Source organism: Halichoeres trimaculatus, unplaced genomic scaffold (assembly GCF_033239565.1).
Source record: "Halichoeres trimaculatus isolate MK-OKI-2021-1 unplaced genomic scaffold, fHalTri1.1 fHalTri1_scaffold_16, whole genome shotgun sequence".
Taxonomy (NCBI): Eukaryota; Metazoa; Chordata; class Actinopteri; order Labriformes; family Labridae; genus Halichoeres; species Halichoeres trimaculatus.
In genome coordinates, this window is record NW_027437194.1 from 22,678,003 (window position 1) to 22,700,211 (window position 22,209).

The 22,209-nt window shown below is 41.9% G+C and overlaps 2 protein-coding genes across 3 annotated transcripts; one reads left to right on the forward strand and one right to left on the reverse strand.

Annotated features, from left to right (window-relative positions):
- The first annotated feature begins 117 nt into the window (after positions 1–117).
- Positions 118–9,167, forward strand: oclna (occludin a). 2 transcript variants are annotated; one of them, XM_074689952.1, is made up of 9 exons: positions 118–235; positions 924–1,011; positions 1,955–2,630; positions 2,711–2,878; positions 5,244–5,374; positions 6,228–6,410; positions 6,802–6,973; positions 8,507–8,548; positions 8,693–9,167. In XM_074689952.1, exons 2-9 carry the CDS (start codon positions 962–964, stop codon positions 8,789–8,791), a joined length of 1,521 nt encoding a protein of 506 aa, XP_074546053.1. In that variant the 5' UTR covers positions 118–235; positions 924–961; the 3' UTR covers positions 8,792–9,167. The 2 variants fall into 2 exon arrangements, with proteins under 2 accessions (XP_074546053.1, XP_074546054.1); XM_074689953.1 differs by lacking the exon at positions 118–235 and adding an exon at positions 249–341.
- Positions 9,168–9,333: 166 nt separating this feature from the next.
- Positions 9,334–21,760, reverse strand: ankrd34ba (ankyrin repeat domain 34Ba). Its single transcript, XM_074689951.1, has 2 exons — positions 21,438–21,760; positions 9,334–14,227 (listed from the first exon to the last, which is right to left on the reverse strand). The coding sequence occupies exon 2, from the start codon at positions 14,180–14,182 to the stop codon at positions 12,557–12,559; it is 1,626 nt and encodes a 541-aa protein (XP_074546052.1). The 5' UTR covers positions 14,183–14,227; positions 21,438–21,760; the 3' UTR covers positions 9,334–12,556.
- Positions 21,761–22,209: the final 449 nt, after the last annotated feature.

Genomic DNA, 22,209 nt, shown 5'->3' on the forward strand with positions numbered 1-22,209 from the left:
AACCTGACTCTTGTTTTTTTCTTTTCAGTTTTTAGACATTTGAAGAATTTCCACTGAGACTGGCCGCAGTGAGGACTTCCGGTGTTACGTAATACGACACCTGTTTGGAGGGGCGGGGCTGAGCGGACCGAGAGCGGAGCGCTCTGGGTGTGGTTTGGTCTGTTTTTATGAGCTGCAGCAGTTTCAGGTGAAACATTTCAGGTGGGGCGTTCAGGAGGAGGAAACTCAGCAACAGGTGAGTACGTGACTTCATTCTGTGAGGGTTTTCACAAAGATTTCTGTTACTCTGGGTTCAAAATCTGTGAGAATTACTCACCTGTACCAACAACGAGGACCTACAGGTGTGTTGGATACAGACCAGTTACCTCCAGAGAGTTAGCTCCGGTGCTGCAGAGTACAGATTATTATTTACTGAGTAAAAAGTGCGGGATTATCAGGGGCTAACTTGACAAAAAGATTGTTGAATTTAATTTCTACGAGGTGTTTGAGTGAACACGTGACTCTTTTCTTATTTAACATTTTAAACAAAGTCATAAAGTGAAGAAATGTTTCGGTTTCACAGCTGCCTTCTGGTGTAAATGTGCGATTAAAGTCTTTTAGTGTGATTGTATAATGATTGTAATCGATTTATGGTTGCTTTGAGTGAAGAGAAACTTTCACTGCTGTTCACATAATATTTCATTATAAAAGAAATCCTCATTCTTGCGTCTGCAATGTGGGAAGTAATCCTGTTTGGTCAGAGCTAACAAGGACTCACATTTTTATGTTTTGGTCTGAATGTTTGATTGATTTTATACTCTCTTCCTAAAAAGATTTTATCTTGAAAAAACAAATGTAACCAAATTACAATGTATCTTTTAAATTCCTCATCAGCTGTAAATGTTATTTATTCTTTTGTTCTGACTTTGTAAATCTTCCTACAGATCGTCTCTCAGATAAGCACCCAGTGGATCCAGCAGAAATGTCCTCCAGGCCAAACGGGAGTCCTCCTCCCTATGAACCCGATGGATAGTAAGTCTCTTTGAACAACACACTGTAAAAACACAACTCTTAGCTAGTTTCATGTACTTCCACTGACTGGATATACTCTTTCAACATGGTCACAGCACTTAAGATATTGTTGTACAACATGCTGCAAGTATTTTGTAGTTAATTAAGTCCCTTTTAATTCAACATTTTATTGTGAAAAGGTTTGAGTCTTCTTATCAACTCAGTATAACTTAAAACAGACCCAAATGAGAAACTATATAGATCATATGTAAAGAAAGGTTACAGAGCTCATAAGAAAGATGTCCTTAGTAAGGGATTGATGCTCACGTTTCTTTAAACATAAATAAATAAATAAAAATAAGTTTCTTGAAAAAGTTGCAGATACAAATTGTTTTAAAATGTTATTAAAAAAAGTAACTCAAAAGATTGCATAAGTACACTTAAGATGAGACACCAAAAATGACTCCCAAAACAGACCCCCAATTAGAAAACCCTGGTGCTTTAAAGGGTACTGAGAAACAAATTTTAAGGTTAGTATGAAAAAACTGTAGAGCACCTCAAAAAACAAACAAAAAAATCAAACAAAAAAAAAAGGTAAATCAAATATCTGTTTTGGGGTACCCCAGTTTTATCAATTCAAAATGATTAAAAGGGTAAGGGTAAGGAAGGAGTAGCTTTAAACAGTGACAGACCGTACAACCTGATACAGATATTTAAACTGAACAATAAATTGAAACATTAAAAACGGGTGCCACTGGGGTACCTTAAACAGACAAGTACCACCAAATAGACACCAAAGATAGATACTGAAGGGCCCCTAACTATAGGGGCCATTTGTCGTCTTGTTATAGGGTACATGAAAACAGTTTAAAAAACAGTTAGAGACCAGTTGATGTGTTGTCTTGTTTGTATCTAACTCCCCTCACTAACATCTTCCTCTCTCTATTTGGTTTCTTCCTCCTAGTAACGCCCCCCCACAGCCGGCATACTCTTACTACCCTGATGATGAGTTCCAGCATTTCTACCGCTGGACGTCTCCACCAGGCATCCTGAAGATCATGGCCATTATCGTCATCGTGATGTGCGTGGCCATATTTGCGTGTGTTGCCTCCACTCTGGCGTGGGACACCCAGGGAGCTCTGGGTGGTTTTGGAGGTATCGGGTACGGAGCGGGAGGATATGGGGGATCTTATGGTGGAAGTTATGCTGGAAGTTACCCTGGCAGCGGTGGCTATGGCTCCTTTGGTGGCGGTGGATATGGAGCTGCAAACAACTACGGTTATGGTGGAATCGGTGGAAACTACAACGACCCCCGAAAAGGCAAAGGCTTCATCATCGCCATGGCAGCCATCACCTTCATCGCAGGCTTGGCTATCTTCATCATCATTGTGTCCCATTCCAGCCTATCAGAGAGCAGGAGGTTTTACCTGGCTGTGGTGATCATCTGTGCCATCTTAGCGCTGCTGATGCTAATAGCTACCATAGTCTACCTGGTGGCAGTGAACCCCATGGCTCAGTCTTCTGGATCCGTCTACGGCAGTCAGATTGCAGGTCTTTGTGCACAGTACCAACAACCACAGCCCTCAGGAGTGTTCGTGAACCAGTACCTGTACCACTACTGTGTCGTGGAGCCACAGGAGGTAAACAAACTGTTCTGATGTCTTAATTCAGGGGGGTGTTGGTTTGATACAGGAGTGACTCTGTTCTGTGTCTCTTTCAGGCGATCGCTGTGGTCTTTGGCTTCCTGGTCACCATTGCTCTGATCATCATGCTCGTTTTTGCTCTGAAGACTCGCAAGAAGATCCAAGGCTACGGTAAGAGCAACATTCTGTGGAAGAAGGTGAAGGTCATCGATGAGATGGAGCCCCCACAGGATGTAGAGGCCTGGGTGAGTAACATTTGACACAGTTAATCAAGAAAAAAAGTTGTAGAGCCATGGTTTTGATTATGGCAAACTTGTGTTTAACACACGTTTAAGAGTTAAATTCAGTCGTTTTATCGGCCTCTCTAATGTATCTTTCATGAACAAGATTTTTTTGACAAAAGAAACTTTGGTTAGGGTCAGTTGGGCAGGAAAAACAAAATATTTGGAGGTTTTATCTTAATTATTAGAAAGTGGAATTGGCATGTTCTAATATTTTTTTGACTCACATTAATCTTATATCTACTTGCATTATTGATCACTATAAATTGTGTTTCTTTGGTCCGAAAACCAGCTTTCCAGCTTATTAAATAATGGAAATTTCTGAAATATTTCAAAAGGTTTCCTTCAATTTGAAGTAAATGTTTTCAAATTGATCAAAGTCGATGATGAAGCTGATGTCCTAAACATTTTTTAGGGGCTTCATTGTAAGTTGTGTTAATGTGATGTAAGATTTTTGACGATACGGTGTGATTCGTATAATTTCTGACTCTAGCTTACATTAAGCATCACTTTTTAGGCTAACAACAGAAATATTTTACAATTATTCCGTAGAATCTTTGTAAACGGCAATGAAGCTCTGACAACAAACTGATCGATCATCAGATAAGTCTTCTGACTGGTAGTTTTGTTGGACCATGTAGCTAAAAGGGAGACTTTAAAGCAAATGGGTGGTTATGCAAAGTAGGATCTCAACAGGAAGAGCAAGGTCAGGTGTTGTTCTCCTGACCCACTAAAGCCTGATCAAACTTCAGCATTTATCAGACGGTGTATCAGCCGATACAGCTGTGAGCACTACGTATTTTCTCACTGTGGCTCTGAGGTGATTGTTTTACATTGAAGCTATGTTGGTGTTGATCATACTGAAGCTATGATCAGATGAAGTGCAGTGATTCAGGAAATGTTGTAGATACAGTGGACCAATCACAGGGTTCAGGATCCATCATCACATCTGGGAAGGGTCTGCTGATGTAGGATAATCCATTGATTAACAACTCATGAGACCAGCTTTTCTTGGAAACTACCATTTTTGCCACAGTGTCAACAGGCAGAAGGAGAATATGCATCCTGACATCCTTTAATGACCACTGTTATGTGCTTTTAACCAATCAAAACCAAGTATTCAATCAGCAGGGTTATTAGGGAGAAATTACTGTTGCTTCACTGTAAGGTTGCTGGTTCGGTTCGCAGGCTGGTCTTCAAAGTCTTTCTAAGAGGAGTTTGCATGTTCTCCTTCCACAGTCCAAAAACACTCATCATGTTGATTGGTCACTGTGAATTCCTCCTAGGTGTGCATGTGTGTGTGAATGGTTGTCTGGCTCATCCCAGGTGAAGACTCTGAAGAGAAACAGAGAAACAGCAGCACAGATGCGGTTTGTGTGTCAGCCGAGGTGGTTGAACAGGTTATTCGGCTGTCACCTGTTTGTCAGCGGGGGAGGGGAAGTGTGGAGGGAGCAATGAGCTCCTTCTTACCTTCTGCTGCGCTGAGTTTCAAGGTGTGGCCTGAGCACAGGCGACAGTTTAAGTCCTACTCCAACACGCTGTACAGAAAAACTAAGATGACACTTTTTATCGTCCAACATTAAAATTCAGTGTTTACATTGGATGGTGAGTCACTCTTTCTGGGTCTATTTTCAGAAGTGTTTCAAAACAACGCTCACATCTGACCCCCTCCACAAGTGCTGATGAGTGTGTGAGTCATTTTGATAACAGTTAAAGTCACGATGACATTCGGAGCCATGAAGAGGAAAAACAGGTCGGACCGGAGCTCTGAAGTCCAGCAGATAGTTTCAGACACCAGAAGAGAAACCCGACACTGGGAACTGGAGGCGTTTCTTTCTCTGCACTTTGTGGAAACTGGTCTCAAAGTGCTGAGCTTGGAGAGCGCAGCGGCCTGCAGCACATACATGTTGTTCTGAGCGTGTGCAGTAGGGTGGTGCTCAATTATGTAGCATTTGGAGGACAAGTCGGTGCAGGTTTATCATACCAGAGCTGGTGAAGATCCAGTGTTTGTCTGGAGGAGACACCCAGAAAATGTTACTGTAGAGAGACGGAGCAGTTTGTACTAACACTTGTTTACTAAAGCTCGACCTGAATGCAGACGCTTCATGGTTTTTAGTGTCTGTGTTATATTTGAACAATAAGACAGACACTTTACAGAGAGCTCATTCTGTCTTCTTGTGGTTCAAACAGCGGTAAAAAGTACCAATGCTCAGACTCCATACTAAAAGTGTGGATTTTCAAAGCTCTCTGTTCTAAAAATAGCACATGATCTTTGGATGTTATTCATAGAAACACAAGGCTAAAACGAGTGATTTTCTTTTCCCTGAAGGTGAACAATGTGTCTGCCGACCCTGAGCCCCTACCCATGTCAGAGTACCCCGAGAAGCTGAGGGGCTCCAGGGAATACCTGGACGACGAGAGCACCAACTACGACAAACCTCCGTACAACTACACCCCACCGTGAGTACAGACAGCAGCTTAGAAACTTCATGAATCCATAGTTAACGAGCAATAAGAGTGTTATTTCTCCTCATTAAAGCTGCAGGATTTGTTTGCTTTAAGGCCTCAGAGACATGCAGAGTCAACTCTGAATGTCTGAAGAAATCATCCTGTTAAACTTTCCAGTAACTGAGCAGCATCATCATCTGTGTCTCTATGGCTGCACAGCAAAAATGTTTCTTATACTGCAAAAATAGTCAAGCATGAATTTAGAAAAGACCATGTCAGAGGTGTTTTAGAGTAAAATCCCCAGGTTCAGGTTTAGTCTAGGTTAGTTGACGACTCTAAACTGGTTTCCCTCTGATTCCTGCTCTAAAGAAAACCTGCTCAGACTCGTTCTGCTGTGAAAATTGTGGAGCAGGTTGTTCAGTTTGTTTGTGTTTTCTGTGAAATGCAGAGTCAGAAAAGATAGCACAGGGGTTTGTGCTATCACTGTTTACAGTTTCAACGATGAAATTCAAGAATCTCTGTTTACTGCAACACAGAAACTAAGAGGAGTCCTTCAGTGCTGATGAGATAGTGAGAAGAAATGCAGACAGAAACAGGAAGCTGCTGCTTGACCTCTGACTCATCAAAGGAGAATTTTATGAGTGTAAATAAAACAGCTGCTCATCACGTCCGCTTCCGTCACATATGGAAATCTACGGAGCTAGAATGAAACACAGGAGCAGCTGGATGGTGGTTTAACGGACGGTGTTTCTCTTAGTTTGGTCGTCTACTCTGAGTTTTAAACATCACAGATTCAGAATGACCTTTCTGCTCCTTCTTTCTGCTGTTTTAACCCTTTATACCCTGTATCTGTTCCTGGTCTCAGGCCCGTGGTGGAAGCAGATGTGCCTCTGCAGAACGGAGCTCCTTACAGTAACTCCGAGGTACCCAGTTCAGCTGGACGGCCCAAAAAGAGACGAGCAGGCCGGCCTCGCCGCGCTGACGGACAGGACTACGACACAGACTACAACTCCTCTGGAGATGAGCTGGACGACGACGACTTTGACAGGTAGGAAGGAGATAAAGACATGACTTCACACTGATTTATTTTCACGTTTGGACAAAAACAGATTGTATTGTTGATGAATGAAATCTTTTAAAAGGAGACTGAATTTAAGAAGAAAAAAATGTTACTAAAACTTTTTTGTTCCGTTTGACCTCTTTAAAATGATCTGCATGGACAGATTTTTTAACTTTGCAAATTTTTGAAATATTAGCATTATTGTTTATATACATCTTTTTAGTTGGGTACAAAGTTCCAAATTGGCTCTAAGAAGAAGAAAACAGTAGCACAAAACTTGTGTAAAAAACCTCCAAATTCTCCTGCACAGACTGCACAACATTATGTGATCAGTCGCCTAAAAAATCTTTTTCAATTCTTCCCTTTTTTTGCTTTCCAGGGAGTTTCCTCCAATAAGAAACGAGCAGGATCGTAACGACTACAAGCGTGAGTTTGACAGAGACCACCAGGAGTACAAAGACCTGCAGGCCGAGCTGGACGCCATCAACAAGAACCTGTCTGATGTGGACCGAGAGCTGGATGATCTTCCAGAGGGCAGCCCGCAGTACCTGGTGAGAGCTCACAGTAAACATTGAAAATCACATTTCATTTATGCAGCCAGGGAGCACCCTGAGGGACACCAGTTTAATTTGGTGGTTTCCTCATGTACCGAGGCTTTAGAAAAGTTTATTGTCCTGTCTTCTTACTGAAGACATAAAACCCCCAAAAGCCTCATGTGGATCAAATTAAATTTGCTCTGATAGATTTTTCATTATACCAACAACAGCAAACATAGTTTCTCCTTCGTGTCAAATCCCCCCCAAAAAAGAATGTTGCATTTTGCTTTCAAATTAAAATTTTTGTGCCTTCACTCATTTAACCAAAAGACAGGCAGTGGATCGTGCTGGAAACTGGAAGAACAGAGGGAATGGCATGCAGGAAGGAGGCCTCAAGTGTACATCTTAGAAATTTTTTATCACTCACTGATTGATAGAGACCAAAAATCACAGCTGGGATAGACTGAAAGAAATAATAATGGTTGGATGGATGAATTGACAGAGCTCGAGGTCTAATCCTGCTCCTGCTCTCTCTTCCTTTAACATTTGCTGGGTCCTCCCTCCCTCTGCTTGCCACACTTCAATGAACAGTGTCACTCCTCTCAATTGGAAAACAAACTTCTGTTTGCCAACAAGTCATCTAAACTGTCTTCATGAGGTGATACCATGTAGATGTTGTGCTTATAATGTATATGCTGCCCCCTAGAGGCCATTTTTTTCTTTAAGACAAATATGATGAACACACTTTGCAAAAAACTGAAATCTAATCAAGTGTTTTGTCTTATTTTAAGTAAAAATTGTCTTTTTGTTCACCTGACCAGTTCAGAAAAATGTCTTGTCTCAAGTTGTTTAAAGACAAAATTAGGTCTAAATTGCTTGTAACAAGATAAAAAATCTGCCAATGTATGCCAAGAGAAATTTGCTCCAAAACTTGTTTGAAACTAGAATAATGTCTTTATACAAGAAACTTTCTCTTGTTCCATTGACATTTTTTAACAGCTACAGGCAATTCAGACCTCATTTTTGTCTTTAAACAACTTAAACAAAACATTTCTCATGACTGGTCAGGTGAATGTGGCTCATATTAAGTCTAAAAAGACATTTTCTACTGAAATTAAGACAAAAACACTTGATAAGATTTCAGCTTTTTGCAGTGCACAACAGTGTTTAGTTTTACACAAATAGTAAACAAATACTTATCAAGATTTTTAGGGGCAGTTGTCATCATTTTGATAAACCACGAGTCTTCAATTTTAAAAGGGCTCTGTTTTTTTTGAAGGTACAGACTCACACAGTGATGCTTTCTTTGAGCTCTAGGAGCTTATGTTGAACTCATCTTTAACAGTCAGGTTCAATTCAATAAATCTGAGCTACATGTCTTCAAACCCTGCATCAGCTGCATGTTACAAAAGGGTCTACATCACCTGAATTATCAGAAAAGCATATTATGGGTCAGAAATTTAGTGTACAGCATGTCTCTGCAGATTTTAGCGTTTAGATGTTCTTTTGAAATGCGTCTCTGATGATTGTTGATGTCTTTTCTAACAGGACGCTTTGGACGAGTACGACAGGATAAAGAACCTGAAAAAGGTACGTGGGATTAATGCTGCCAGTGATTATAAAATCCAGATTTGTCACAGTCCTGCTGTCCTAACAGCGACTGTTTTTATTTTATCATCTCACAGGTTGTTGGTTGTGTAAGATCATAATTATGTCTCTGTTCTCTTTGTTCAGTCGGCAGATTATCGGGTGAAGAAGCGCAGGTGTAAATACCTGAAGGGCAAACTTAATCACATCAAGAAGATGGTCAGTGACTACGATCGCAGAGCCTGAACACCCTGACGCCTGAAGAGACAGAAACTTTGACGTGTTTGGGAGGATTATCAGACCGTAGATCCCCGTGCAGAGAGGGCGTGCTGAGAAGCATCCACAGTCTGTTTTTAAAGTTTAAGGCACAGCTAACAAATACTGTTTTTATGAAACCTCTGTTATTCTGAGTATGAGCTGCCGTCGAGACCGTTAGCTGTATTTATTCTGTTTGAAGCTGGAGTATGAGGTTCAATGATACATGATCTGTTTTTATATTTAGCTCTTGATTCAGTGACTCTGAGTGAGTGGCTCAATTTTTTAAATTGTTTTTAATTCACACCTTATCAGGAATCTTATTGTGTAAATATGTGGGATGCTGTGATTTAACACTTATGAAGTGTGTGTGAAGTTAAAATGTGTGTGTGTTTCAGTGTACATATGATTGAACAAAGAGACTCTTCTGAATGACTATGAACATTTATTGCACAGTGATGTACTTTTACACTGTTTCATGTAATAAATCCTTTTATTAAACAGTTTATTTTAACACAGTGAACCTGTGGTACGGGATGGCTTTTTACAAACACGCTCAGGACTCTTCGAACAAACAGGGATAAAACGCTCTTCCTTTTTCAGGGGCCCCTTTTTGCAGAACAGTTGTTTTGGTGGCGCCAAAGTCACAGATCATAAATGCTCCAAGGAGTGACTTCACACAGCTGAATGTTGTTTTTTTTTTCTTTGAATGGATCAGGGAACAAATCCACAACAGATTCACAACCATACGACAACATGACAGTCCCTGACAGTCTGCGTTTCATCTTCTTTCAGTTTATTGTTATAGATCACATGACACAGCCCAGGGTCAAAGGGGAACAGTTAATACAGGGATCAAATGAATAAATCAGCACGCAAAAGCAGAAATAAACATTCAGCTCGCTGTTCATTCAGTTGATTTTTGCAGATGGTCAATTAAAAACATTTAGGAACTCCTTCACACACTAGCAAGTTAGAGCCTGTGTCCATCAACAATAATTTATTGCAAAAACCGTTCTGTATTGTTTCTTTGCCTTTTCGCTGTGTCGGAGGTGTAGTTTGTGTCAGCTGCCCAATCAGAGGCAGGTGTGCAGAGGGGGCGGGGCTTCGGGCTAACAGCGGGAGAAGGAGAAACGTTTGGGCTAGCAGTAGGTTAAAAAAAAAAACGTAAAAGTCTCGAGCAATCAAGTCAAATGGAAACAGACAGTAAAGTTTTTTGGAGGAACAGGATAGCTGAGCTGTCAGAAGGACTTTCTGTACCGGGTTTCACGAAGAACTGGAGGACCAGGACCGGTGAGTCTGATTCTTTTGGAGCTGTTTTTCCTTCCTGAACTTTTTTTTGCATGCATTTCTTTTTGCTGAATGTTTGGCTGGGATTCTACTGTTTTATAAGTTTCTGGGACATTTCTGTTCAGTTTTGAGCGGATTTACTGCCTGGGAGGACTATTGAGTGTTTAAGTGGACTCCATTTTTCCATTTGGACCTTGTTTCATGCAGCTCGACATTCATGATTGCTCGATTTAAGAGTAGTTTAGGGATTTTATTAAAACAATGCCAGAAGCTTCTGTACCTAAAACAGTGGCTTAACTTGAGTAACCAGCTATTTATTACAATCTGAACCATGGACTGTTTAAAACAGCTGTTTAAAAGCATAGTCTTCGTGACGTCACACGTTTATTTCTGATGCAGAGTTTTAAAGGCATGTTGGAAAAGCTGAACTAGCTTTGTTTGAGTTAAGGCGGGGAAATGCTTTCTGCTCCAACATAATGCACGGAAATGAGACGTGTGTAATCAGCATGAGAATGCATGTGGCTTTTATACTTTTTAACACTCCGCGTGGTGTCCCTTCTTCAAACTGTAGGAGGCGGGGTATCCATAGACTGTATAAGTAATGGGCGTAGTGTCCCTGACATCACCGATCTTTTTCTAAAATGGACTTTCAAAGCAAATCAGCTATCGCTGCCATGTTGGAAGTGATGGGGGCTTAGAGTACAGCTGTAGGGGGCACGTCAGTCACTTGAGCTGAACTGTGCCTCTGATTAGGCGAGCTTGCGAACTTGCTGAGTTAACCTCTGTACAGTGTGTGCCAATAGTGAAATTTGAGATTCATTCAGGAGACGTTTTTTGAACTAGGCTGTAAATAGGTTAATTTCTGCTGTGAAAACAGCTTTTTTTGGCTTGGTGTGTATGACATCTGGTACTTCCAGAGCCAGCTTTAAGCGGACACCTGAGAAACGGCAGATTTTAGCACTTTCGCATTGTCTCATATTCTAAAAGCCTTGACACACCAACGGCGATGCGAAGAAATGGCATGAAATTGCAAAAAAATTTGAAGGCGTCATTCAATCTCCACAGCTATTCTTCTTCAAACAATGTCTTTTAAATCATTGTCTTTGTAGCTGTTCTGTCTTTTGTCATAAATAACTGGGTGTTGGGACACAAACACAATCAATGTTGAATGTTTTGGTATGTGACTTGTCAACAACGACTATTTTTATTGGTCGGATATGTACTCGTCGCAATTGAAACTTTGGAAAAATCAACCTTGGTCCAAAAAATAAAGGCTGCAATTTTGCTCAGTGAAAGAATGTTACTGGTTTGAAAGCTTGCATTGAAAAACAGTAGGTTTGAAAAAAAAAATAACGTGAGAAGTATTTGTGCAAAAAAAATGGTGTACAAAGGGCTCTAGACTGGAGGTTGCCCCTTGGGTGTATCTCAAAGGCACATCTACCACAGTACTAAACTAGAATAGAAGAAGGTGTATACACTGTTTACAACATTTTTTTCTCCAACCAGGACTGCCTGAGGGGGTGAAGCTGCTAAAATGACGTCATTTGTCCGGGGACTTTGCAGGCACTTCACGCATATACCAAGTTTTATGCCTGATAAATTTCAAATTTAGCTACAAATTTACGGATAAAAGGACAACAAAGGGCTGTCTGGGTTTTATACCCAAGTGCTGTAAAATATACTCTGACATTGAGGTCATGGGTGCTGCAGAAAAATGCTGTTAGTGGACACAGGCCCTTAAAATTGCACAACTCTTTATGATTTGAAATAATCGTTTGTGTTTTTTTTTTCTAAAATCAGCCTTGAAAGTTCAAGTTATTTTTTAAATGAAAAGTTAAATTGGTTGAGATCAGTTATAGAAGGATTTTAATCTTAAGATTTTCTTTTAATAGTTTGAAGCAGGACTGGCAGAAAGGTTTCAGCTCAGTTTTTTTCAGACAGAGAAACTCTGTCCATGACTTGGTGGTTTAAAGAGCTAAACGTCCGTGAACAGGATTTAATGTTTATGCTAGCTCATGATGCTGCTACTACCGTACTTCTTTCTGGGGACCAGGAGTCAAACCTTGTGCATATTACATACACGTTATTCAGACATTCAGTGGGACACCGGCTGTGATGTGAGGCTAACAGAAATAAATTAGAGGTTCATTTTCTGCCACATTAAACATGGACTTTGGCGAGAGGCACATCTTTACGAAAGCATGTGATGGTGCTCATGGGACATGTAGTCTTTTTTCTCAGAGGAACACTTCTGGTTTCATCCAGAGCCAGCTCACTCCTCACAGTGTCTTTAGGAAAGTGTTTGAACTGAAGTCACGAGCACAGTGAGAACACAGCACTACCTTTTGTACGTCACGTTGAGGGGATGTTTTCTTTCTTTTAAAGCTCCCCTCGTTGGTTTGACTGCACAGACACATGACATACACAATGTGAACATTAAACTCCCTGGTTTGGCTCCTTCACCCTCTAAGCGGTGGTTTTGAACTGTTCAGTCTGGATGGAGTGTCTCCTCAGCAGCATGCTCCTGGTCAGCTCTTTGGGCTGCCCAGGAGGAGCAGACGGGAGGAAACTCTTCAGCGCCGACTCTTTCTCACAGAAAGCCCCACCACCACTGGAGCTGAGGTTAGAAACATGAAGGACAGGGTTATTGGTGGAGTTGAGGGTCAGCGGTGGTAAAGATCGAGGCCTGGCTTGGGAGTTGTAGTCCAACAGGTATGCTCCAGACCCTCTGCGCTCAAACCCTGACAGAAGTTTCCGTCCTGACTCTCTGGAGCCCACAGTGCTGGAGCAGCGTAAGGGGGCCAGCCTCTTGGCCTCTGCGAGGTCTTTCCCTTTCTGCTGGGACTCCTCGGGAACATTCTGGATGTTGAGGGCCAGCTGAGGATCAGAGCTGTAGATGTCCGCCCCGAGCTTGCGTCTCTGGATGATGCTGTAAAGGCTGGAGGAGGCCAGGTTGTGAAGCTGAGAGCTGAGGTTTCTGGCTCCAGAAAAGGAGGAAGAGGATCTGATTGAATCTGTTCCCAGGTTTCCAGAATGGAGGTTTGGATGGGAGACGGAGTGGGACGATAAGAGACCTGGCAGGGACACCTTTTCTCTGACATGTTTGGCACACCCGTTCTTTTCATCCCCACACGCTTCCGTCTCCTTTACCAACCGCTCTTCATACCAGCTGAAGCTCTGACCCAGGGAACTGCTGCTGCCTTTCTCATCCAGTTTGGGAATCCTCAGAGACAGGTCCTCACTTTGGTCCAGGTCTTTGTGGTTTTCTGACAGAGCAGAATGATGCTGATGGGTGAGCAGAGATGCTGGGACCTTCAGCCACGGCTCAGAGTTCAGTCTGAGCAGAGGCTGCTGCAGTCTGTTGGGGATTGCCTGGCCCAGCCTCTGATACCGTGAGGGGGAACATGGATGGGAGCTAACGCCAAGAGACTTGGATTCTTTGAAAGAGAAGATGGACTGTGGGGGGTGTAAGGAGGAGGAGGTGCAGTGAGGAGAGGTGATGAGCTGGATGTCTGAGGGAGAAGCAGGAGCTACTGATGTTTTGTCTGTTTGATCGTCAGGATCAGGAGACGACCTGCTGAGGTACTGTTTGGCCTTCAGCTCCCCACATGGGAACTGGTCGGTCGTAATGATAATCACCTCCTTCCCCTTGGCCTTGCATGTGTCCAGCAACAGCTTCAGGACCTTCAAGTCTCCAGCCATGACTGCATGAACTAACGCAGACGTCCCTGAATGATCCTCCAGGCTGATGTCGGCTCCGCTGGACAGCAGCAAAGACACAACCTCAGAGCCGACCTGCTCCCTGCAGGCGTGCATCAGCGCAGAGCGACCTGCCTTGTCCTGGATGTTTGGATCGGCTCCTTTCTCCAGAAGGAACTGCACCAGTTTGACCCGGCTGGCGCTTTGGGTGTCGCTGTGCTGGGTCCTGCAGGCGACCATCAGAGGTGTCTGGCCCTGGCTGTCGCTCTCATTGATGTAAGCCCCTCCTTCCAGGAGCAGCCGAGTAAGTCGCAGACGTCGGAGATGAACCGCTCTCAGCAAAGGGTTACCCGAGTCCATCGCTATCCCGGGGTTACAGCCTTCGGGATCCATCTCTGAACCCAGCAGGTGGTTTTGGAGATGATGTGCAGTGAAATTCTGTGTGTAGACAAGAGAAACTGTCAGAGAATTCTGCAGGAAAAGCTTTCAACATCTTCAAATGTCTAGGCCTGTCACTATAACAAATTTTGCCAGACGATAATAATTTTTCAAAATATTATTGCCAATAAACGATATTACTGTCAATATTATTTTGATTTTTTTTCCATATTTTCATTGATGTAATTATGATAAATGGGATAATAAAGTGAGTACACCATATCAAAAGCAAGAAACTTTAATTTCTTCAGAGTATTTAACTAATTAAAAGGTCAGGATCTTTTGAATAAAATAAATTAAACAAAAAATATAATAAATTTAACAAACAAGAAAGAGAAAAAAATACAATGAAAATGAAATGGACTCTCTTTTAGAAAAAAATACATGTCAATGAAAATAATTAATACTAATCAAAAACAATAAAACATAGACCCTGTCTCTCAAGAAAAAACAAAACTCCAAAAAAAAAACAAGTACAATAAAAAGTATAGCCTAAATAAAAGGGAGTTTATACAGCTCCTGAATTGTTTGTGACATGTCCTTTTTCCCAGTCAATCCGTACTGTCTGTCAAACATTTTGAACATTTCTGGCTTCCAACCGTATTGAAGGGCTGCATTTCTTTGGCAATGTAGCTGTCTTTGAGCGCCCACCATTTGGAGCTTTTATTTCTATTTACTTTGTTGACCAAAAGCCTCAGTAAGGGCGGATTGTCAAAGAACAAGGCTCCGCTGCACCTCCCCTTCTTCTTCTTCGTCGCCACTATTTACAAACAAATGTGACATGTCAGCTCGTTGGTGTTCATGAGCTCACACTTTGTTTATTCTGATAAAAAACAAAATATTCCCACACTGTGACTGTGGCAGGCGGCTTAAGAACCGTATCTTTCGTGCCATCACTCATATTAGCGTGTGTTTCCTCCTTACCCCTCAGGACGCTGCTTCAGCTCTCTCCGTGTGTAAGAGCCCCGTTGCAAAAGATGCCAAAGATCGCATTTTTGACAGATGCTCACTCCGCTATAAATCCCCTAAATCCGCTATAGAACCTATGCATCCCGATGTTAGGAAAGATAGAGGTAGTGAGCCATCTTCACATTCAGCCTCTTTGGTCGAAAGAGAGGAGGAAAACAAACATGCATGTGTCAGTTTATCGAGGCTGGCAAACTTACCGAGGACTTTTTTATTTATCGTTTGGTTAGTTGATTTATTGATTATCGTGACAGGCCTACAAATGCCTCATTTGCATTTGCAGAATTCAGTCTGTGCAAGCACCAGACATCATCACCAAACCCCACAGAAAACTGACGCAGCCACGATGATGTAACCACGTGAACTTAACCACACAGTTGTGGTTAATGTGGACCATGTTCCCTGCATGGTCACACCTGCATGGTGACATGCATGGACTGGATTCACTGAGCGCTCCTCTTCATGCACCCGTCCTCTGCAGCACCAGCAGATGCAGCTGCTCTCTCTGAGCCTTTGTACTGTTTGTCCTTGCTTCTCTTCAGTGGACCAAATAAGGTGGCAGTTACCAATGTCTCAGACAGTAACATAACATTTTCCTGCATGAGTCACAGACTGTGAGACTGAAAGGGTTGGTCAGGATTTACATGCATGAGGGAGAGAAAGCAGCAAGGGACGGCGAGGTAGAAAAACGTTATTTCATGATCAAAACAATGACAGTTAAATACTTTAACTGATGATTTTTCCATTTAACTTTGTACAGAAAGACAAAAGACATGGTGCACATGCAGCAGAGTGGCGTAAACCTTCTATGTGTCTGCAGCATGTTTAAAGAGCAATACTTAATGTAATTTAAGCCAGTACAATAAAGCTTAACCCATATAATAATCACATAACCCTGCATGTGTTGCTATTGGCAATGCTCCAGTTTCCTCATAAATGACTGCAGCCAGGTTCTGGGATGGGTTTGCTGATATCTGATGTTTATCTCTTACGGGAAACAAAAAAGCATAAAGAAATGTGTTTTAACAATGACTAATCGAGGATGTCTCCTCCTGCTGTTTAAGCTCTATTATTTCCTCTCTGTCTCTCAAATACAGGCCACAGAGCTGATCTGTATCCCTGAGTGACGTCTGAGAATTTTACTCCACCCAACTGCTTGCTTTAGAAGACAACAAGCAAAAACAGTTAAAAAAAAAAAAGAGCAGGAGGACAGAATTAAACATTAGCAAAATCAGTTATTGTTCCATATTCAATGTAAAACAGACAGGTAAAGAGAGTTCAGTGATGTCAGCACATTTGTTAACATCAGTGCTTTTTGGTGTAATTTTGGCGCCCCTTATGGACATAAACTGTTACCACTTTGCTCTTCTTCTCCTACATGAGTAGACTTTTTTGGCTAAACTCTGATCCTGTTAAATGTAAAAGCCTGAAATCTCCAGCCTGCTCTTCTCAGTGGCTTCTGCAGGTGTTGGGTCAGGCAGTCAGACCAGGGCCCATCTGCACATCGAGCCATTAGCGAGAGACACAGACTGTTTGTGCTAATGGTTAAAAAAAATGGTTTGCGTTTAAGATGAAACATGCAAAGAGAACGGATATTTAAGTACTAAATTAATCCTTTGTATCAGTGTTTCCCAACCCTGGTCCTGTAGGACCCCCTGCCCAGCACGTTTTTTGTGTTCCCAACTCCAACACACCTGATTCAAATGATCAGCTCGTCATCAAGTTCTGCTCGAGCCTGATAACGAGCCATTCATTTGAATCAGGTGTGTTGGAGTGGGGTAACATCTAAAACATGCAGGGCAGGGGGTCCTCCAGGACCAGGGTTGGGAAACACTGCTTTGTATGATGTATATGTATGATGAGGTGGAATTTAGATTTAGGGTGCCTTGGGTACCTTTCACATTTGAAACAATACAGTGGCAATCTGTACCAGTACTTGTGGTACCAATTTTCAGGACTTTTTTGTGTTTATATGGTAAAAAATATCAATTTGTTTAATAATGAAATATAAATATATATTTTCAGTTGAACATATTTTTTCTTCATTATAACCTTGCAATGCTGTGTTTAGGAATGGGTACCTTTCACATTTGAAATGAAACGGTACCGATACCCGGTACCTGGCAATCGGTACCGGTACTCAATGGTACCAATTTTCTGTACCTTTTGTGTTCATGTGGTAAAAGAATATCAATTTATTTATGAATAAAATGTATTTTTTCAATTTAACATATTTATTCTACAATATATAACCTTGCAATGCTGTGTTCATACCCAGCATGGAAAATACCCAACTCTTCCACTCCCTCGCAGTCACAAGGATGCAACTAGGTACCTAAACATGGTACCTTTTGATTTCATGTGAATCGGTACCCTGTACTTTTGACAGAATTCGGTTGGTACCTATGAAAGTACCTGATTCGGTACCCATCCCTAGCTGTGTTCATGTCCAGCATGGAAAATTGCCTACTCTTCCATTCACTCACAGTCACAAGGATACATTTTGGTACCTAAACGTGGTACCTTTTGATTTTACGTGAATTGGTACCCGGTTCTTTTGACATAGTTCAGTTGGTACTTTTAAAAGTACCTAATTCAGTACCCATCCCTATAGGGGACACAACACTTTTCAGTGAACAGATGAGATATAGGCAATCTAAGTCTCAAACCAGCAATTCTCACAGCTGTCAGTTTTGCAGTTTTGCTTAGCTCTTGGCTTTTATGCGTCTAGGTCCTTCCAAGATGTGTGTGGTGAAAATGTTGGGGTACATCAAACAACTGCTCGTAGAGTTATTCATGGATTTACTGGGGCATTACTGAGGCGCTTGTTCCTCAAATAGCTTTCCTATTGCTTATTTTATTTTTGAGGTTTTCTACTCTGCGCTGGAAAACACCATACGCTTTTACTGTGTTCAAGATCTTTATCCGAACTTTCCAGTTCTCTTTGTTTGTTATCAGCTGTTTATTCATTCCTTATTCTTGTTATAAAATTTCAGTTTCTTTCGCTGATTATTTTTCTTAATCTTCTCTCAGTTACACCGTTACTGCTCACCATGTTTACTTCTGTTCATTTGTTGTAGGCATGTGCAGGATTTGTAGGATAGGGGTTTTACATAGGTCTCCCTGACATATAATGTGCTAAACCTGCGTCACTTTCATGTTGCATTGGTTAACTGGCCAGTTATTTGCAGTCTAGCATGCAGCTAACACTACAGCCAAATGAGCCATTCCATAATGATGCGCCTAATGGTCCCGTTTGTGTAATGACTGGACCTGCATACGGGCCCTAATTGTAAACCTCAAACATGTCTCAATGTGAACTGTGCCAGGTTGGTTTGAGAAGATTATCTGGACCAATAATCAGTTATGACAAACCTGGAGTCAGGCCCCGCCCCCTGATTGCTGTGGCAACAATTCTGGCTCTGAGTTGTCATCTATGTGTCCAGCCTCAGTTTCACCTGACTGCATCAAAGTGTTGTGAAAGGCTTAAGTTTACTCCAAAGGTAATGTTGATGCTTGTATGCCAACAACAGTGAGCTTATGATTAACTGTGCAGCATGAAATCATGAAAACAAACTGCCTCAGGTTGTATTTTACAAATACTGGGACTTGGATAAACAAATTCACATTAAAACCAAACTGCTGGATTCTGTTGCTCTGGATCCTCTGACTTGTTACGTGGCTGATGGTAAAAGTGTTTTTATGTGTTTCTGCTTCCTCCAGCCTTAACATCAGTGATGACGTCATCCCTGATTACAAAAGAGTTGATTCTGTCACACGTGTGCAGGATAAAAACACCACCTGCACCGTGTTTGACAGACGAGGTGGAGGTGTTGTGCTTTCAGCCCTGCTGTGCTGTTCCCTTTAAGATCGATCCCTGAGTCATTACAACCTTTTGTTTCAGAGCACGATGGCTTTCTGATTCTTAGCCTCAAACTCCCTGAAACACTCATGTCTGCATGATCCACCTTTTGTGTTTTCATTTTCAAGGCCTTTTCAGTCTGATTGCATCAACTGGGCTACCAGAAACATTAAAAAGAGCTTGGTTCAGTCAAGTTTAAATCCCAATCACTAATTCATGCCTTCTGTCTCTTTCTCCTCATCCCTCTGTAAAGAGATGTAAGCTGGCTGACAGCTGGCAGTTTTTGGATTAGGAAAAAAAAAACACCCTAAAGCTCCTGTGGTGGAGGAAGGCTGCAGCGAGAGCCTCTAAATTTCACCGGTGATAATGTGCTGACTCGTGTCAAGTGAAACTCAGCGAGTCAAGGGTTGCTCGGAGCATCTCAGGGGAGGATTTGACGTCATATTTTGCAGGTGGCAGGAACCAGCTGAGCACAATAAAACATCCATGAGAGTTGCACTAATGACTGCTTATGACCCAAACACCCGGAGGCCAAAAGAAAATGTCTGGCTGCTCCCGACAAACAACCCTTGTCTGTTTCTGTGAATATTTATTTTGGAAAAATTAAGAAAAAGCTGCTTCTTTAGCGAGCTGTCAGTCATCAAAGGTAAAGAGTTGGGTCTTTAGCCTCCTCGCTACCCACTGTAAAGATCTGCTTTTTGAATGGATGTGTATGTGGTTTCTGCTGTTTCTGCAGACCAACTCTAGTGGACACTCCAGGTACTGCAGTTTAAATAATACATCACTAGTGTTGAAATAGTATGGAAGGTACACTGGTTGGCTGCATGTTTAGGATTTTTCTTGAATCAGTGCGACTCCAGATTCTGCTCTTGTTTACATACGTCATACTACTTTTTTGGTTGAATCAGATCAAACTGCTGCTGAGTGTTTTTGTTTTGTTTTGTTTTTTCTTTTTTTAAACGGCCATGCAGCTTTTTTGTTACATTGCTCACATTGTTACATTGAAACGAGCTGTTTGGATTTTGGGGATTTGCCGACGTCAGCAATTCCCTTTTTTGACCAATCAGGAGTAAGTCTGACCCCCCGAACCCCCTGTCTCTGTGTTAGCTTCAGGGTGCTAACTTTAGCTGCAGTTAGCCTGTTGTTTCAGCCTGTAATGTTATGGTAAACGAGCTTTGCTGTTTTCTAAACATTGTGCACTCGGAGCTTGTTGCACAGCTCTCAGTGACGCTGAAGAGCAGGGCGGTGTCAGCGGTGGCACATTTACATATGAAGGTCACGCCAACTAAATCAGAGCGTTCTGAACAGAGGGGCTATGAGAGTCTGGAAACAATGCTGCTGTGCTTGATTTATTGGCTTTTTGGCCCAAAACATGTTACTACCATTTCATGAAGACATCAATGATCCATATTAAACTGCAGAAAAGGAGCAGAATATGGGACCTTTCACATGTAAACAGATGACACATCATTATTTTTTGTCAGAAAAATCGCAAGAAAGTTGAGTTGCTGCTGATGAGTTCACTTCACAGGAATGCGTTTTATACTTAAACTGCACCGTGAATACATCTGTCAGAGAAATATGAAATAGATGAAGTATGATTTTGCCGATTAGACTGCAGTAGAGTAGGATCGCTGTCCTTTCATTTTTCACAACTTTAATTTCTTGATGTGTCAGCAGCAGACTTCAGTAACAACAGATCAGTCAAAGTCAGATCAGCTGTCTGCATTTTGATGCACCTTTCTTGTGCATGACAACAACAACACAAAGAAATCTTTGAGCACCATCATCCTGTGTCTGGATCAGAGCGCAGACACCCTCAGATCTATCTTAAGATTCAACAGTTTACCTTCAAACCCTCAAAATCACTTGCTATAGACTGAAAACAGGCAGAAACCTCTGACCTAATATGTATTTGTGTTTCTTTCAGTGTACAGTGTACTGCAGCATTTTGTTGGCTGCAGACTGCTCACAGTTCTGCAGATTAATGATACAAAAGTCCACTTCATCTGAAGAGGCTGAGCTCAACACTCGTCCTGCAGAAGAGCCCACTAACCTCACTGTGCATGTGTGTATGTGTGCGTCTATATATATATATATATATATATATATATATATATATATATATATATATATATATATATATATATATATATATATATATATATATATATATATGGCTGTGAAAGGAACACACACAGTGAAACAGTTTGTAATAATTCAATGCAGAGTAAAAGGTTAAATATCATTTTTTCAGTCTTTACAAAGCTGAAAATTACCATTTGCATCAGTTTCCATCAGATCCATCTTCCACGCTGAGTCAAAACTGACAGAAAAAGCACCAAATGAAGCAACAAAGTGTCTGAAATCAGCTCTACTCACTCTCTTGCAGTCGGGATCAGTGAGGCTCAGTCCTCCCTTGCAGGCATTGACTCTTCTCTTGTTGCAGAGCAGCGACTGACTCTGAGTCTGCAGCAGTAATCAAGGTCTCTCTGTTCTGATTGTGTGTCCTCCTCACAGAAAGTAGCTTGTCGTCAGGCAGGTCTAAGAAACAGTTAATCCATCCCAGCAGCAGGAGCAGCAGAGCTCCGGAGAGTTCCAGGAGGCAGGACGGGCAGGTAGAGGGAGCTGAATACGTAAAGGTGAAGCTCTATAGCAACCCGGAGCTGCAGCACGAGCGTCTGCTTTCATTAGAGGAGCTCTGATTCAGCACACGGCTTTTAATGATCACACACCGCCTCGCAGGACTTTCTTTTTGTCACGTGCCCAAGAAATGAACATTGTTTTGTCCACCTTATCAATGACATCTCCATGACAACCAGCAGAGAGGCCGGATGTCGGCACATGTTGTAATTGTGCAAAGGAACTGCTCCTTTGTGGCTGTGTGGGAGTGTTCTCACCTTTGTGTTTAAATAAGATCCTGAGCTGGCACTGATAAACATGAAAAAAACACCCAGGAAAGGGGAGAGAAGATGAAAGAATGGTTTTGTTGCTCTGGTTATAAAGAGTCAGAAAACAGGAATGTTGATCAGCTCCTGGTATCAGCAAACAGGTGTTTTTAAAGTTGGAGGAATGAGGAGATGTGGGTTCATGTGATGTGAAGAACAAGCTGCTGCTGCGTGAGTTCTGAGACTCTCCTGTCTCTCTCCTCGGC

What these genes read in the sequence shown, in the direction of transcription:
- ankrd34ba (XM_074689951.1), bottom strand. Translation starts at nt 14,182, where the DNA reads ATGGATCCCGAAGGCTGTAACCCCGGGATAGCGATGGACTCGGGTAAC.
- oclna (XM_074689952.1), top strand. Translation starts at nt 962, where the DNA reads ATGTCCTCCAGGCCAAACGGGAGTCCTCCTCCCTATGAACCCGATGGA. An exon ending in GACGACGACGACTTTGACAG is followed by an intron (nt 6,411 to 6,801) that starts GTAGGAAGGAGA and finishes TTTGCTTTCCAG; the next exon opens with GGAGTTTCCTCCAATAAGAA. An exon ending in GGATAAAGAACCTGAAAAAG is followed by an intron (nt 8,549 to 8,692) that starts GTACGTGGGATT and finishes CTCTTTGTTCAG; the next exon opens with TCGGCAGATTATCGGGTGAA.